This window comes from Plectrocnemia conspersa, unplaced genomic scaffold (genome assembly GCF_051122295.1).
Source record: "Plectrocnemia conspersa isolate PC_06_02 unplaced genomic scaffold, ASM5112229v1 ptg000005l, whole genome shotgun sequence".
In the NCBI taxonomy this organism is placed as follows: Eukaryota; Metazoa; Arthropoda; class Insecta; order Trichoptera; family Polycentropodidae; genus Plectrocnemia; species Plectrocnemia conspersa.
Genome location: NW_028277169.1, coordinates 22,917,786 through 22,937,077, shown reverse-complemented (window position 1 = coordinate 22,937,077; position 19,292 = coordinate 22,917,786). Strand labels below are relative to the sequence as shown.

Genomic DNA, 19,292 nt, shown 5'->3' with positions numbered 1-19,292 from the left:
TCTATATTCCGCACAAGATTGTCCTAGCAAAAAAACGCGAAAAAAACATTTAAATAATTTTTTTCTTAAATATTTATAATATCGCGTAAAATATAAACAATTTTATAATAATAACAGTAACGTGCTGTATATCGTTTTCAACGACCGGACAATTGTAACAATACGACAAATGATCGATTAAAATTTTTTAGTATGCTCCTATCCGCGGAGCAGTGAGGGTAATAATATTTTAACTAACGTGTTTTCAACATTAAAACCAATTAAAATGTGTGAATAAAAAATCCTTCCCTGCGCGATGTAAAAAAAGTGTAATGACTTTTTTTGCACGACACTGCCATAAATAATTAATAATTTTCTTATCGTTTTCTATAACATTATCTTGTGATTATTCGACATAGCATGAAAATCGTTTTCAAATATTTTCATAATTAGGGAAAATGAAAGCCCTTTATTTTGTATGTAATTTTAAAATACTTTCAAATTAGAATATGTGTTTTAGTGTAGATTAGTTATAAATTAATTCTTCGCAAATAGTTCAGACAGGTGTTAGAAAACAAAAGATGAAAATATACAATATATATGGTATTTGAATTTTATTTATAATTAGCAATAAAATAAATTAAAATTTACTATAACAAAAGAAGTTTATGCTAGCAAAAAACTACTTCTAGCATATTATTTCTATGTCAAATAATAACCAATAAATATAAAAATAGTGAGATTTTTGTTCTTAAAGATTTGTGATCGTTACCGCGTAAAATTCTATTTGAAATACCTCAGGAAAAATTTACTTGAACTCATTTATAAGTGTACGCTGACGTTACTGGTATATCATATTAACAAATAAAGTTAATCTAAATCAACTCTTTATATAACTAAAATTGATTATAGTATAATAATACTTTAACTCATCAGCAATACTCGCGAAACGTAGAAAAGTATTTCCACGTCTTTCTAATGTAAACAGTGTAGTATTATAAAATGGAAATTAAGCGTAAAATACCATACACTTGAACAAGTCTATTTCTGATTTTCGCCCTACAGACCTATAATTAGTAAAATCTGCGTCTCAACTGCAAAAAGTTAAATTTTAATATACAAAAATAATCAGCATTATTTTATATAAGATATAATAAATAGCGAAGGTTTACTTCATAGTTATAAATCTCCCAGACACAATTTAATTAAAGAAAGTGTGTTTAAAAACTATTGGAAAATAAAAATAATTATAAATATTATAATAAAATAAGCTACTCATATACAAATCCATCCTTAAGCTAATTTAGATATACCTACGGTATTTAACTCTGGGTATCAGCAAGCAGCTCTAGCATATAAATTATTCAGAGTATAATTGAAAGCTTCGTGGTATATATCAAACTTACTTATTCACAAAGACTTGAAAATAAAAACTGTTAAGTAAGAAGTTGAAATTGCGAACTGGAAAAACATTTAAAAAAATTATCAATAAATAGATTACGGAGAGATTGACTAGAATCTGGATTAATCGCTGAATAGTGATTAATTTACGTGAAATTTATAAATGTCAGGATATAAAATCGGATTACATGCATAAAATTTTACACTATTTTTACAAAAATGCAAGTCGATAATGGTAAAACCATAATAATAATTTAAAATAAATATTTTATCTCCTATAGAACCTATAATAAGCAATATACTTTACAATTAAAGACATTCGTTACTATTACACTAAAAAATACAACAAAAATATTTTGCTTAATTACATCAACACATTATTCTTAAACATATTTTTATGATTATTTAAACCATTGATTTTTCTTTGTCATTTAAAATATTAATATATTTTTAGTTATTGTGTTGAAATAAAATAACGCAATAATAAATATAGGTATATATTTTATTAAAACGTATGTTTGTAAATTCACATTGAAATAAACGTTTTATAAAAAATATATTAATAAAAAAATAAAATAAAATTTTAATCGGGGTTTTATATAAAAAAGCAATGATACAGTTGAGAAAATCTTAACATCAAATTATTCTTGTAAAAAAATATTGTTCAATGTAATTCAATATGCGGATTTGAACCGATTCGTATCTACACAGTTGAAAAGATATCCAGCGGTGAAATCGCACATTTTCCTTTATATTCCGAAATGATCTGCCGGAATTGGGTGGTGGGGGGTGCTCTTAGCGCTAAAAAACTTTTTCTTATTCTCGAGGCGAGGTTAAGTGAGGGGAGTTGCGGAAGGGCGGAGGGGGATATATATCATATATTTTTCCGGGGCGAAAATAGAATATCGCAGGGGATAGTTGTCGGAGGGCGTAGCCGGACCCTCAAGGGCCTTAAAGTTATACGGCCATTGATGGCGCACAGGGTGTCCATAGGGCAGGCCGAAGTCCCCCGGCGAAGTCCCTCGTAAATAAATATTATATTAAAATCAAATTTGAATATTTTCCACGGACCCAGGCCGAACCAATCCAACCCCCGACCACTTTACCTATCGAAGAGCGACTATTTGGTAAGATTTGAATTTTAATAATGCAATTTATATTTATTGGATGAAATATATGATTAGGGAATATAGTTATAATATTATAGAGATAATAAAAGTATTATCTCATTACCATATGTATGGTCAAATATATTTTACATTATTTAATAATATTTTAATATGCTTGTTTAACTATTATACGTATAATACCCCTGTATTAAATTTGTACCGAGTTTGTTCCCGTCAATCATTTTCAATTATAATATATATAAATATTTTTACATTATATTTATCAACATATTTAAGATCTAACTTATATAAATATTAAAAGTAATAAATTTAATAATAATAAATTCATAAAAAATCCATCCTAATTTATTTTTTATGTTTTTTTTACTAATATTTTTTTGTTTTAATCTGCTGCTGTTTGTCTAATTTGCATTTTTAATTTTCTTGTATGTATTAACATAATAGATTGTGACTAAGAAACTAATTACAATGAATTATTCTGCTAATTTGGGAATTGTTACAATGAAGTGCTTACTACATTTCTTTCTATGATTAAAATAACGGAAATTGATTGTTTTTTGCGGAATACGTGAAAATTGTAACTATATTATATTGTATGTTATTAACCGACGATGCAAAAAAATATATTTAATAATGTAATAAAATTAATTATTATAAGTAGGGAATATCTTAAGATAGTCACACATTTTTAATAATTTTGTCATTCGTAGAAAAAATATTTTTGATTATTATATTTCACAAATAATACAATATTATACATTAAAAGTAATTGTAACAATGATTTAAATTTCTAATTTAAATAAAAGGTTAAAATAACAAAGAAATATATATATTCTTTTTGTTTTTTTCACATTTTTTTGGTCATTAATGTGAGTTTTTGAACTGCCAAACATTAAATGATAATTTAAAATAGATTTTGTTAATATTTTGGCTGAGTTTGTTAGCCAGTCTGATTTACTTTTTAAAATATAAAAACTGTAGCTCCGGTAAAATAAAGAAAAAAGCGATTAATAATATAATTATACGATTTAAAATTAAAATGATTTCAATTAATAAACAGTTTTTGTGGAATACAAAAATATTTAGGGACACGATAACTGCTGGAGTTCTAATCACAAAAATAGAATAACTAAGTTCTGCTATCATATTTAAAAATTACGATTATTCAAACAATAAAAATTACTTACAATATCGTAACTTTTTTTTTATATAAATAATAAATAAAAAAAACTAGCCTAAAATAAAATAGAATTAAATTTAAAAAAAATAATATAAATTAAAATTAATAAAATAAAAAATCATAGATTTATATAAAAAAATTAAAAAAAAGTATTTTATAATAAAATAATATAAAAGGTAAAATAAAAGAAGGCTTTTGATGAACGATTTTTTTTAATAGTTTTAATGTAGGCTCTTAAAATGTGTATTTATAACAAATAGTTTTAAAAAATAGCAAAATTAATTTTATTTAAATTATTACCTTATTAATATATGCATATGTCCTTGAATATTATTATATTTTTTCAAGAATATATATTTTAAAAAATTATATGAGATAAAATGAGATTTTCATTTTATTTTATCACAGAAAGTCAATTTACCTATAAATCAGAGTATAAACTCAACTAAAAGAAAAATTATTGAATCATAGTTTATTTTTTAGCGGTTAAAACATAGAAGAAAAGTAAAAATGCGATGAACAATCGCAGCCAAGAATAAAAAGTTACGACTGTAAATTTACTATATTTTCTGGCAAAAATAAATTGCCACTCGAAAAAAAGCTAATTGTTGGCGGAGACTTTGACAAATTTAGAGGTGGGTTTGCTTTTATCGCTCTCTTGGCTGGGATATTTTACAGGTAATTTTAAGTTGTCATTAGAGTTATTCGTAAAAGTCACATCGGAGTACCCATACAAGGTATTGTATATTTGCTCGTAAACAAGCAAGAACATATATTTATTAAACTGTTCCTAAAAATATATAATGTTTTATGCTGTAACTCCAATTTGAAGATGGTTGACAAGCTCTCTGAAAATAACACAACTGTATGTTGTTCTGTTGGTTAATAGCCTTTATTTATTTTTAAAATATTTAATACGATATATGTGTATTATTGATAATTACTTATTTATGAGCAACACGTGTAAAATATTAATTACATACAATTTAATTAATTTGTTTATATGTGATTTTTTTCATTAAAAACTTGTTGGTTCTAACAAATGCTTTGTTGGAATTTTTCATCAAGATCAATTAAACTTAAATGAAGTTTTAAACCATTTTCTAGTTATTCATCTTAATATTTATTTTATGTTAGAGGTAAATTATTATACTAAATGGATTTTCTTATTATCGTTAAATAGAAATATAACGGCCAAGGGTAAAAGTGGGTAAAAAGAGGATTACAGCGGACGTTTGACGATCGAGGGATTTTTTTATGGGGGTGTGTGTGTGTAGTAATGTGACCCTATTTTTTTTATTCAAATCGGCTTAGTAGTAAATAGTTTTTCCAGCTGGACGAGTAACTTTTCCTTCGTCCTAAGGAGCAATGGAGCGAATTATGGCTCATTGCTGACTAAGCGATTTGTGGATACGTACGAATAAAAATCCACAAACCGCTCTTCGGAAATTTGAACCGAACTGATAAAAGCTCAACAATAACACTACGATCTAACGCACATATATTTCAGATAGACTGGTCGAAAAGTTCGCAAACTTCTAAAATTGTACATTATAGAAATATCAAAGCAATGTGCGATTTATGGAGTAAGCTACATAAGTATGAGAGTGAAGTATATGAAAACATAAAAATATAACTACTAATAATATAATATTTCTAACATAAGCAATTAGTGTTTTAATTTGATGAATAATATCTGAAAGACCAAGGTTCAAATCTTTTTTGAACAATCTACGCCGGTAATATTTCAATGAAAAACTTACAATAAATAAATAAGACACAAAAATATTTGCGTAAACATTACCTACTAGTATTAAGACCAAATAGCTTTGTAGTGACGTTATGAGCGTTAGGTTAAGGAATAGACGTAAAAAAGTGCAATATTTAAAAAAAATAGTTCAAAAAAGTATTTCAGGAGAAATCTGTCAAATAGCAATTACAATAATAAACACAAATACGCATAAGTATATATTAAAAAGATTTATTATAACAAGGAGCTTTTTCAACTCAACTAAACGTATACTATTTAAGATTTCACTTTAAACAATTATAGATGAAATATATTTTCTGTGTATAAGAAATATAATTCATCGTCTGTTTTGACAGTATCATTCTAAAGCAATATATTTATCTTAAATAATAGAATAACAAAGAGTAAAAATTGAAAAATTTAAAGTTTAGGAGCTTTTTAAGCAGCCCACGTATACAGATCAGCCCATAAAAACAAAGCACGCATATTATCGGGTAATACAAAATGAAAAGTTTTTGTTTGTGCAAGTTCGATTCACAACCATGTGAAACTTTCGGTTGCTTCATATGCAAAAAATAAGTAGGCTTCAAAATTAGCTGTAAGCTTATCTTATATGCACACAAAAATTTAATAAGAAATTGCCATATTCCATAAACGCCTCATTAACCAAGTTGAGATTTTAAAATTACTCTCGCAACACTTATATAGATATCTACGTATGTGTGTATCGACACACACACACAGACATATCGATAATCGCAAACTTTTCTCACAATTCTGATGGAAAAGTTTGTCAAAGTCCAAAATTTTCACTCGGGAAAACTTTGATTTGAATATTACTCAGAGGTCGGATATAAACACGGTATGTGTGTATGTATATATGTATGTGTGTGTTTGTGACATTTTTCGATATCCACTTCACTTTTTTGCCGATTTGTTATACTCCCTTTACGTATGTGCTCTTTTTATACTAAAATTACATATTCATGGATAAAAATTTAGATTTTCATACTTAACTTGAGTTTTCTTTTTTTTGTGACAAAACTTACCGAAGAAAATGATGGTTTCATAATATTATATTTTAAGATATTTACAAGATTTTGATTTTTTACACTAGACACATGTATTAAAATAAATTAATAAAAATATTTTATTAACAACATTTATCCACTGGAAAATGTAGAAAATTAATTTTCTATAGATTTACTGTTATATGCAAACTGCAAGAATATGGACACTAAAGTCATAGCAAATGTATGTTATTAAATGGAACATCCAGATATTTTAACTGATATGTTTTTTGTATAAATTCTGATTTTTTTAAATGGAAAGATATGCATGTGTGATTTTATTTCATGACCTTGAATTTTTTTACCATACAACGTCATTAAAGACGTTTCAAATTAGCTTCTCTCTACATCATAATATAAAATTTTCATTAGCAAAATTAACCCAGGCAATAAAGCTTCGAATCCAGCCGCTCTCGGAGCGCAGTATTAATTATGGCTATAAAAGCTAGCACGTAAAAATTAATATCCGTCATTAAAAAATTGTATGTGTTTTTTAATTATCCTCTAATTACGTACAAGGAACATGAGTGAAAATATTTTTTGGAAATATGCGCATTCCTGACACACAAAGTAGATATTTCACGTGAACCATTCATGATAAATAACAGTGTAAATTTAAAATTTTTACCGCGACTATACTATAATAATAATTTAATGTTGTACAAAACGTTAATTATTTTTTAATATTTTTATTTTATTAATTTGCTGTACAATTTATCCAATAATACATACACATACGTGACTGTTACATAGTCTCCGTCGTATCAAGATTTTGTTGAACTTTTAAAAATTTCGATGGCTGCTTTAATTAAATCCGATGTGGACGCTTCAAATGAAAATCAACTGCTCTTTCCGGCTTCTAAATGATCGTATTGGTCGATTTAAGCGTAGCTCCGATTGGTACAATAAGTGTCAATTACTGAAGTGAATATTACGAGTTTTAGTTTCTGACAATATTTAATTCACTACATGTCCATGATCGAATGTTGTCGGCGGTGGATGGGCGTCTGCTGGCTACAGTGTCCGCAGAAATCTGCGAGTGGCTGCTTGTGACTACCTTTTCCTCACTGAAGTCCAGGCTTAAGTATCCAGAGCTGCAATCATAATCATGCAGCGATCATCCATACAATAGATGTACTCGTTTCTTTAGAAAACAACATTCGCTTGATGGGCATTGTCCAAGGTCGTATTGCATTGCAACTGGAATCTTGGGAATCCGGTCATTTATTATATCCGTGACCATTTCGCAACAAAGAAATATTCCCTCAATGACGGAAAATATTTACAGTAAGAACACTTGCGTGTTATTTTTTCTGATCGGAACGATGGCTTTTGTGTAGTTCATCCTTTACGCTATTGTAAATGAATGATCATTTTGAGAATATGACTCTTAAAACGTGGGCATTTCTGTGTTGTCGTCACCTTATTGACGGTTGAATCACTAAGAGAGTCGTTATCGCGTCCCATATCTCTATCTATGGCCGCTATTTTGTTAACACTTGGCAACTCTCCTCTGACTCGAGCCGTTCCACCCATTAGATTTTTTGGGTTGCGCAATCTTAACTAAGCCAAAAATTATTACCTATAACTCGAAATATATAGTATATATAAAATATACAATTGAAGTGTCTTCTAGTATTTGATTTAAGATTATTTTAATTCAGAAAACTAGAAATCACAATTTTAAAAAGGTTTAGTTATTGTGACATGATAGATATTTTAAATAAAAATATATTTTTTTCTTATTATTATTATAGCTTACAATGCTTGATATATATCACCAGCGGTGGGTTGTAAAATTGTAACAACCAATTCGCTATTTCTGAACATTTAAATAGTATCCCCCTCATGAAAAAATTCAACACAGAAATATGTCACTCTAGATAATTTAAAAACTAATAAAAACTTTGAAACGTGGATTTTTTCTTATTTTTTATTGCTTATTTATTTTTCATTAATAATATATACCCTAAAGCAGCCCCGCAAATAAAAACTTTTTATGTTGAGGAACTTTCAGAACTTATTTCGAGTGTAAAAGTGTCACTTGATATTATATCAATATGCGCGACCTAGATCGATTATATTTTAATAATTTGTCATGACATTCCTCCGTAATATAATATTAGAAAAATTTTCAAAAACCAAATCTGTGACTATTAACATTTAAATTATATAGTTGTCACTAATTTTGATCTTCTAAACACAAACAGATTTAAAACCACTATGGTTCATAATGGATATGTTTTAGGACTGTCGTTAAAAAGCAACGGATTTTGATACAAGCCGCTAAGAGGATGTATTTAATAACTAATATCTACTTAAAAATAACTGAAGTTATTTTAACGCAAATTTTTTTGCAATGTTATTGTAACTTAAATTGCAAAAATGTATATAAGATATTTACAAGAATTTATTGCTAATTTTAACCGTTTTTATTTTACCGTTGATCGAGGCGCTTGTAAGAAATTCAGATGCTTTGGTCCATTTTAATTTGTTTCAACCTTAATGAAGTATCCCTTATATTAAAATATAGCGTTGTTAATCCAATATTATTTTTTATAGGGATTTTCTTTAATAACGCACAAAAAATGGATCAAGTCGTACACAAATTTAATTTTGCGCCCGTAAATAACAATGGGACAATGAAGTGTACTTTTCTTTATTCGCAAGCAAAATAAAATTAAAAAAATAAGAGTATCTTCTCGCGTTGAAAAATTCCGCGTATCCGCCCTCTCCCCTAGCTGTATAATGTAATAATGAATTAAAAATTATTTTTTTCGTTTGCGAAATTTTCGCCAGAGACGTTAAGGCTGGAAAGTTTTTTTGGCTAAAAGTTTACTCAGAGTTCACCGTAAAAATTTATCCACGGACATTATCTAAGTTGCTTTGAATTGTAATAAGAAATGTTGAATTGAGACTGTTACGCCGCCATTTTGTCTATCTGTCCTGCTACTCGATAATATTTTTCTGAAATTATCAACACATTGTTTATTTATATATATTGTATAAGCTAGTTTACGTATGCTTAAAGATTAAAGTTTAATAATATAATCTAACAATAAATTAATACTATGCTTTATTTTTTTTCTCTAGCTTTTATTAAAAAAAGCATTTGATTTTTATAGATTAGTATTGTGGCGACTATCTTAATTCAACAAATCATAATTATTACTAATAAACACAAACATAGCTCACTTAAATTACATAATAGGTTAAAGAAACGACGATAAATATGCACTAAGAATTTAAATCGGTAACCATAACATATCATTTAATTAAAACTAAAATCCATGCAAATTGTCAGTAATGAAATAACACACTAGAGCACATTTAGATAATAAATACTATTGTTTGTCAATAGCAAAATGTGGACCATTGCATACAAACTCCTAGCTATAATATTCGGTGCAATTATATATAGTTGGATATAAATTTGAACAATACTTATTCGTTCCGCCACAGCACCATCATTGAATGATGGTGCTGTGACGATTAAACTGCTGCTATAAATAAAATTGCCATAAAAATGGTGATTACCAAAGTACTAAGTAAGCAATTATAATTTTTAAAAATTGTTCAAAACCCGTCAATAGTACAAACTTTACAAAATAAAGACATAAGCATGGTTCATATTAAGATAAACTATGAAAATATCCAACCCTCCTACTCACCCGGTATAGTACTTTTTACTACTTAATGTTTTTTAGTCCTAGTATAACTGTTTTAACTTTGCATTAGATTCGCCATTTGTATATATTAAAACTAATATTTAAAAGAATAAAAAGTGTAAAAGAAGTGCAAATTATTACAGTGATTAATTTTAAAAAAATATGGAAAAATTACAAAATAAAATTGTTAGACTCGCCAAGTTGTTAATATGTGCAAAATGGCGGATATGGCCATCGTAATGTTTTCGCGTAATGGCTGTCGAACTCGTTCCCAGTAGTAAACCGTTTTAATTTACATTTAAATGCAAAATTATGTAACTAAGTAAACGTTGTTTAACATAAAATGCATCCCTTGAAATGAATAACGTTTTATGCATGATTCCTTTTCCAAAGCTCTATCCAAAGGCGTGGATTTCATCCTTGGACATATACGACTACAGTATGTTCGTCACAGTGAGTATAAATATTGTTATGATTAAAAAAATAGCTAAGTCGTACATATTAGGCATTAAAAAAACAATGAGCTACTTCAGCGCAAAGATAATATATTATACTTAAAGACAAATGTTAGTAACATTTAGTCGATCTTTGACATTTACTTGTTAAAATAACATTTAAAAGTTATTAATAATATACAAATGAAATAGGACGTAACGGCGGTCGCTTTCTTTAGGATACATATTATTTAAGACACAGTCAATCTCTATCATAATTTTCATTATTAACCCAAATAATCTTGTCCATAACTTACGAATGTAATGGGGTAGAAAAATTCATACACTAATCCGACGTTAAATTTTCATAAGATTAATTTTATCATGAAAAATATCACTAGCTCAGAACTTCTATTGAAACAAATTATAACCATGATCCAGCATGAAGGTTTAGGTTTATTTATTGGAATTTTGTTTTGTTTTTACAGTGTACGATTGGCAAAGTTTGCCTATGGCTCACTCTCCCACTACCGGTGTATAAATCAAAAATCACCTGGCATACTTACGCTTCATCAAGCGTTTCCGAGATAAAGGCCGAAAAGAAAACCGGTGCGAGAGTTTCGCCCCCACGACGCGGCACACTTTTCACACAGTAGGCGCCCTAACCGAATCCGATTCACCTCATTTCATCCCACAACCACCGCACACACCTAACTGAACCGCTTATCAACCCTCGTCCAGACGTATGCCTTATATATCATTTGCGGCACCACAATTCCGCCACATTTAGCCCGATATTAATTGCTCGCCGCCTCGAATTACCACTCGTGTAGCTCTTTTTCTTCTAAGCGACGGCATTAAGACACTACGACATTTTGCTGACTACTTAAAAAGATTAAAATTATATTTTGTAGATAATAAAAGAACAAGAAAAGACATTTCGGGTTGCTCGAGAAGTTAAGAAAGATATAAAACACTGCAAGCTAAGATGCATTTAAGAAAAAAAGTAATCTTTAATTGCGTATTTTATTGGACAATAAAGGATTTATATATTAAAATACTGTATTAAAAATTTAATAAGAAAATATTCTGACTTTATTTAAAACTGCTTAAATAATTTCTAGCTCTTTAATAATATTTTATTAATACATACTCCATCTATATATGTAATATATCTATTTCTGCTTTTAGATGTCTCATGTTTTAATTTTTATAAAATTAATAACATAATATAAAACTAACTTTAAAAATAATTAACGTATCCTTGCAAAAAGAGGGATGAAATTTGGTGTTTCATTTCAGCTTGGATGCTCCTAAAGAAGTGAAGCGCCATGTCATTATATCATAGCTCTATCATAAATGTATAATTCTATTTATTTTAACTGTTTTAGGGTGCTTCTTAAATGCCTACACTACACTCTCTGGAAGTTGGCCAAGGTTGGCCCAGGATGGAGAATATAGTAGGTTACTTCGATTGTCCGAGGTTACTGAGAATGGGAGGTAAAGTGAGGGTAATTCAGTCGACTTGGCCAGCTTTGAATGCTTCCGAAAATTGTCGGCAAAAGGACCGAAGTCGGAGCTACTCTTTCAAGCAAGAGTGGTGAGATACTTTCCCTTTCGCTCTCTCACGTGTGACGAGAGTGAGAGAGATAATGATATGGTGTTTCGCAAACTAAGATAGAACAATAAACTCGGTTCAATTTCAGTATGCGCGTATGCGTCCTATGGTTAACACGTATGTCGAGCGCTGCATCGTGGTCACGTGGTCAAGTTATAATACTACATGCTTATCGGGGACTTCAACAGACTCTTACTGACATATTTGAATATTTTAGGGCATCAAAAGAGATTAATTATATGTTTGATAGTATATTCTTCTAACAGATATCGTTATTATATTTTTTTTCATATAAAATTAAATAATTAGTGGTAGCTGATTTTGTTAAAAAAATTTAACGAATATCCTTATGTATTTTCCTAGATCGGCTTATATAAATGTCACACCATAACGAATCGATGGCGACAAGTTCTAGGATAGTCACAGATGTAGTGTTCGTATTCTGTATTCTTTGTCGGCATTTTGCAAAAGCCGACAAAGATTTTGCGTAAATTGAATATTTACAACCGAAAAGTTTTCACTGATATTGTATTGGTGAGTGCCCACACACTTAATTTAATTATCATTAGCGTAATTTTAATAATATGAAAATTTAAAAATTGCGATTATTTGGCACATTTTTTGATCGCGCGTAAATATGCCAGCTGTACGTGACAGAAGCCGCCGTCCAGACGTCATTCACGACAGTGTGGTCGCTTACTTGAAGTCGTAGGTCTCGGCGGACTTCAGTTGTAACTTCCGGTCGGACAACTTCCAGAGAGTGTAGTGCATGCATAACACTTTATTGTGAAGCTTTTTTTAATCTTTAAGATAATATTTTTGATAAATGAGTATGCATTCAACTTCTAGTAATGTTTTTTTTTGCTTTTCTTCTAAGAAACTATTTTTCATGTGACTCACTAAAATGTCGCTGGCGTTTAAAGGGTTAAAACCGTAAGAACTAGTTATGAAAATTGTGTCGTTAGCGTATATTGACAATTTTTTTTAAATAGTAATTCAGTATTATAGAATGAAGAAGAGCGTCCTCCAACCCAAGCTTTGACTTTTCAGGTTTAAGTGAATATGTACAAGATAATCAGGAGCCTTATATTAAGATAAATAATATGGCAGACAGTGTCGAATGCTTTTTTAAGTCTAGCATTAAAAAATCTTTCTTAATGTTAAAATTAGCAATAATGTGTTGATTTAGCATATTAAACGTCAAAAAATAAATTGTTCCTTAATAATTTTTTTACCAAGTAATTATTTTTGGTGTGATAAGATATTTTTTAATTACGATAATGGGTTACTACGACAATAATTTGTCTGACTATCATTTTTTTAAAGGTTTTTATTAAAAAAAAACACTACCATAAATTTGGCTGCTTTTCAGATAGTAAGGAAACATCCGAAAGTTAAGCAAGATAAGTAATGAAGCTATTAAAAAAAATTTTTTTAATAGCTAAGTTATTTTCCCTTTGCCAAAATTATATAAAGGGACGTAAGTACTCATAATCAACATAATTAAATTCGGCAAAATATAGTTTAATTTAGTCATAAATACCAAAGCAAAAACACGACTATTCAGTCAAGTTTATAACGGCATACCACTTCGAAGTTTTGCTATTGACATGAGCATCATTCCAACTTCAATCGTTAGTTGTCACCTAAGACGACTTGTTATTCTTTGACACAAAATAGCGATACGAAACACCAGCACTGTATATTAACACAATAAATATATTTTATTAGCCGCAATAGATAAACAAATTAAATCGCTTTTATAAAGGGCAAAGTAATATAGATCTGTTCTTTCTAAGGAACTATATACAATACCAATATAGGTATTTACATATAAAAATGAAAGTTATCTTATCAAATCTTAATCTTGAGTACCACTGGTATCTAATAAATAAATAAATATCCTGATGGTCCAAAATTATATAACCAATTTAATCCTGCACAGTCAGCCCTAAACTTAATTTGAATATACTGGAGACGCCGTAAATAACTCTTGTCAAAAACATTGGCTAAACGAAAGGTTGTTTTTTGCCATTTTGCTTATTGCCACGAATCTCCTGGAACTTATCATCCGGTTCTCTGTCTCTCCTCTCATTCTCTCCCTCTCTCCATACATCATTCTCATTGTGCGAGAAATAAAGATAACGGCCGGGCATAAAAATAAAAGTAACCGGAAGTGGCGCTGGCGTCGTGGCTTTAATTAGCGCGCGTCCGGAAAACGACGGCAATAAAAGCGCCGAAACGTCGGCCAACTATCCCTGTTCCATTCCTTGGTGCTCTAACCCTGCGGCGACCACTTTTGAGACAATCATAAATTGCCGACGCACGCCTAATTCGATTACTTATCTCCCGCTCGGCCGAGCGGCAATTTCTTTTCCCTTTTTATATATTTTTTCGCTCGTGTGAAAATTACGTCGCCGTAATTGGAATTTAGCGCGAGCCAAAATCTGAAATTGGTCTATGTTGTGCTTTTTTGTGGCGCGGTTAAAAAATAATGAGTTATTGACTCACAGTAGCCAATGGGTAAGAAAAAGAGAGGCATTGTAAGATTGTGACCTTACACGCGCAGCACATACGACTAACTTAATATAGTAAGCTAAAAACAAGTAAAAATGCGACTAAACTATATTTATGATATTCACTTGTGAGATAAGGATATTTGAAAAAAATCTAGCAAGGTAAAAAAATATTTCAGAATATCTAACAAAATGTTGCAATTGTTGTGCAGAAGATTGTGTTGTTCCAAAAACACTACACTTGTTTTAATATTTCCCTTTCCTAGCTTTATTTGTTAATATAAACTTTCATAGTAATCATTCTGTATCACTTTATATATTCGATAGTCTTGTACACAAGAACATTCTGAGGGCAATCGACTCATTAAATTATGCTTATTAACACGAAAGCTATAAATGGTCCGGGTTCGTTGGCAAATCGACTCGGGATCCGTTCCCAGGAGATGCAATGTAACTTCCAGGAACAACTAGTTACCGCAGATCTCCCTAGTGAGAATTTCAACATCGATTACACGATCCGTGTACATTTATGGGACTCCAGATTACTTAGCCCGAGTCTCCCTTTATTTCTCGCATTCCCGGGGGTCGTGACCCTATCGTGTGCGGTTTCTTCAGCTCGCCATACCTTTATGTCAATGTCGTCATTTCGACCGAACTGCTATTGTAAGGAAACGTAGAAGGCGATGGCTAAATGGTTAAGGTGCGTCGGACTGTCAAGGTTCAAATACCGATGAAAATTTCAGGAGTGATTCGGTTAAAATAACATTATTTAATGTATTGTTAGGTGGTATTAAAACCGCATCCAATACTTGGTTACCGTGCCTTTTCAGTATTTTTATATATTTAACTCACACAGTCTCAAACACAATAAAGAATTACCTTCATATATTAGTTAAAAAACAAGGAAAGTTTTCACATAATTTATTTCAACATATCCTTTGCGGAAATCCGCTTTTCATCAAATATTGATTTTTCCTACATTCAACTTCGGATTATAATATTTTTCTTTAAAACAATGCTTCTCGAACAAATAAAAATATGATTATTGGGAAAAATATTATACTATTAATTATTAAAAATTAAGAAAATTTAATACAAGTTACTGGTTGAGCTGTAAAATAATAAAGGTGTATTATAAATTATTTTTATTGCTTTATTTTAAATGGTTTGAGGTTAAGAAAAAACATACACTTATATAATTAACCGTTCTTTTGATCAATTAAGATTTTAGGTTTGCAATCGTAGCAATACCGAATTTAAAGTCTATTTAAATCTTACTTTTTGAAGTTAAATTTATATATCAAAATTTTTTTGTGTATGTTTTTTGTTTACTTAAGTGTGTTTTGATGGATTTTTCTTTAAAAAAGTAAGGGTTTTCTACGTGAAAATAAAAAAGACCTTAGTTGGAAACAATATTATTTTTGAAACTCGCATAAATGATTGTGACCAAAAATGATTATTTATCAATAAGGATAAGCTAAAGGATGGGACCGCACAAAAGCCCTCGTTACGAATAGAAAAAATGCGTTTTACATAAATAACACTCAAAGATTCTCCAATGCATTGAAAGAATCTTTGTTGTGAAACAGTCACGAGAAACAATATATTAACAGAAAATAAAAAGCACAACATTTACGTTACACAATGTCCATTAAGCAAATGTCACTTTCTAAATGCTTATACATATTTCGTTGTTTTAAGAAGCGAGTTCAATGATTGGCTGGATGATTGCTGCTTGATTGTGATTTGTTATCAAGCATTGCAGCCCTCAAAACTTAAGGCTGATCTCTAATAAAGGAGTACAGACATTCGCAGACATTAACAGACTCGTCTGGCAAACGCGCACCCAGTGATAGACGCGAAGATACTGCCTGAGAGGAACTGACCTCCAGACACTGTCACTTCCACCTACAAGACCCATGAGGATCTTTAACGGACATCATCCCTGCGTAAGCTCCTCCACCACTGCTCGGAGAAAACAAAACTAGCCCATCATAATAACTTGCAATATGATTATAATTTAATTTTATATGATTTCTCATTTTTTATTAGAAGTATAGCCTATGTCTGCACGTATCGGTGATGTACACCAAGTGCACATTAAAAAATGTGTAAGCATTGTTGATTTGCCATTAGAAAAATGCGAAATATTTCTTTTTAGCCTATAATGTAAAATAATCTGCATACTCAGTCTGCACTTAAAATGAAAAAGTTGAGCTTCTAGTTATGCGTTTTTTTTATTCTACTTATCATTTGTGATAAAAAAAATATTTTTAAAAACATAAAACTAATTTTATAATTTTCTAAGAGGGTCCAAGTCCTGGTCTAACCTTACATTTTACAAATATTCTGAGCCACTTAAGCTTATTTTTGAAAGCGTAATATAAATTAATATTTCGTTTACTGATATATTAATGTTTAAATTTTTGCAAATACATTTAAATTACATCCACTCTTTGACCTTTACATAAATTGCTGTTTTGTTGTGTGTATGACATTTTTATGTCATAACAAAAATACATTTATTAATATAAAAAATTAAATAATGGCTAATAAAAATAAAAAATAATAATGGTTGCAATCATTCTTAACTAACTAGAAACCATAAATAAAACATCAATTTAAGATGTTATTCATATAATTTACTTATTAATGACTTTAAGTGTGAATCTGAAATAAATACTACTTTTATTACTAATACGGTAAATATATGTAAGATACGTACGCTTAATTTTTTTTGATGGCAAAAAAATTGCGTAAATATTTACATACAGCGTATTTCTATAGATAAATAATTTAACCGTTAAAGCGGAACATGTTGTACAGTTTAATTAATTATATTTAATTAATGTGTACAAAATATAATAAAAATGCTTTGAGGCTATTTGTAATCAACATTCTCAGATGTCATGCGGCAATCATTCATTTTTGGCGTTAACTTTTGCTTCCAAATGATACAGAAAAAAATAATAACCCTTATAAAAAATATTAGTTACATTCAGAAAAAAACGATATAGTGACCAATAGCTGGCTTTTTCACTTGCTAATCACAGGGTAGAAAAGTTTTCCAATCTATGCTTTTCAAGTATTAACACACATATACACGCACATTAACACCACTCTCTTATTTTCCATCCTTTAATCCACACGAACGCGCGTAATGAGAGAAAGTCCAGACGTGACGAAATTACGTGACACGTATAACAATACAACCGATAATTACTCGAGGCACACTTTAGTTAGTATCGTTATGGCTCCCTGCTTTCTATATAATAGATACTGTACAATTGTGAGATTACTACAGATCTAAGTTTTGATTTTATTTTATTCAATATTTGTTTAGATTAAAGAATGATTATTAACCGATTAATATATTATTGTATATTTATAAAAGAGTAGTAAAACCATAAAAATAATATTTAAAAAATAAATAAAAATGATAATTTAATTCCAGAGAGACAAGTAGTTTTTAGTATTTAAAGTTTAAAAATCCCTCAAAAGAGATAAGCTTTCATGTGATAAAAGTCACCTATTCAACAATTTCAGAATCTCTTTCATATTCACTCAAAAAAAAGAAAAACGTAAATCATGCAATTAAAATAGAGCTAAATATATGTTTTACGGATTATATTTAACCGCAAATTTGTCAAAAGGTTTTGACTATCTTTTCCTCTATACATAGAAGTAATCAAGTTAAGTGTTATACCTAATTGATAATTATAAGCTATAGTTGAAAACTTGTTATTAAATAACCATAAAACTATTTGAAATAAAATTATTATATCAAGCCACACACGTAGATTACAGCCCTTGCAATAGTTTTAAACTTTTGCTTTGATTTTTAATTTAATAAAGACTAGCAGTATAGTTAAAACTATTTTTTTTACCTGTCCTTAAAGAAACTATTTTAAGCTTTAAAATAATAATATAATGTTTCAGCAATTCTAACTTACATTATTGGAAATTAAGCAAAACTAATATTTTAACAATTAATTAATATATACTGGTACGTTTATTGTACATATGTATATAAATAGATTTTAATACCCAGATAACGTTGTCATCGACTAAGAATCTTATATAAACTTATGGTATATCTAATGCTCTTACATAACAGCGTTACACCATATATATTTCATACACAAGTCAAAGTTTTGCTCTGTTTACAAAATTTCCTACACGCTCGCTTAACGCATTAAATCGGCACTTGCGTATGATTTATACGACGAGAGCGGAAAGAAAATATAAAAATATAAGCAAGAAGAAGTTGAATAAGGAATAATAAAACACCGAGAAATAAACTCACCGGTCACGGGAGACAAGAAGACAGCAGTCACAGCAGCGAGCAGAAGAAGTTTCCATTTCGCCGTTATCGACTTCCTTATGCTCTTGCGGTGGATGCTTGTTATTCTTGCCGAGCCTCTCGCAAGAATACTTGCAGAGCACTTTATCACTGTCATGATCACATCACTTCATCTAGGTGGCACTTCATTGTCTGAAAATAAAAAAAGGAAATCTTTAGAAATATCTTCTAATTTGTCACAAA

The 19,292-nt window shown here is 29.5% G+C and overlaps 1 protein-coding gene across 2 annotated transcripts in view; it reads right to left on the bottom strand.

Moving 5' to 3' along the window:
* The window catches only part of tei (irregular chiasm C-roughest protein teiresias), a 247,109-nt gene that overhangs the window by 174,969 nt on the left and 52,848 nt on the right, over positions 1-19,292 (bottom strand). For both annotated transcript variants that reach the window (XM_088185654.1, XM_088185656.1), the window contains exon 2: positions 19,053-19,241. In XM_088185654.1, coding sequence (XP_088041780.1) covers positions 19,053-19,206 — 154 coding nt within the window. In that variant the 5' untranslated portion in view covers positions 19,207-19,241. The remainder of the gene's footprint in view (positions 1-19,052; positions 19,242-19,292) is intronic.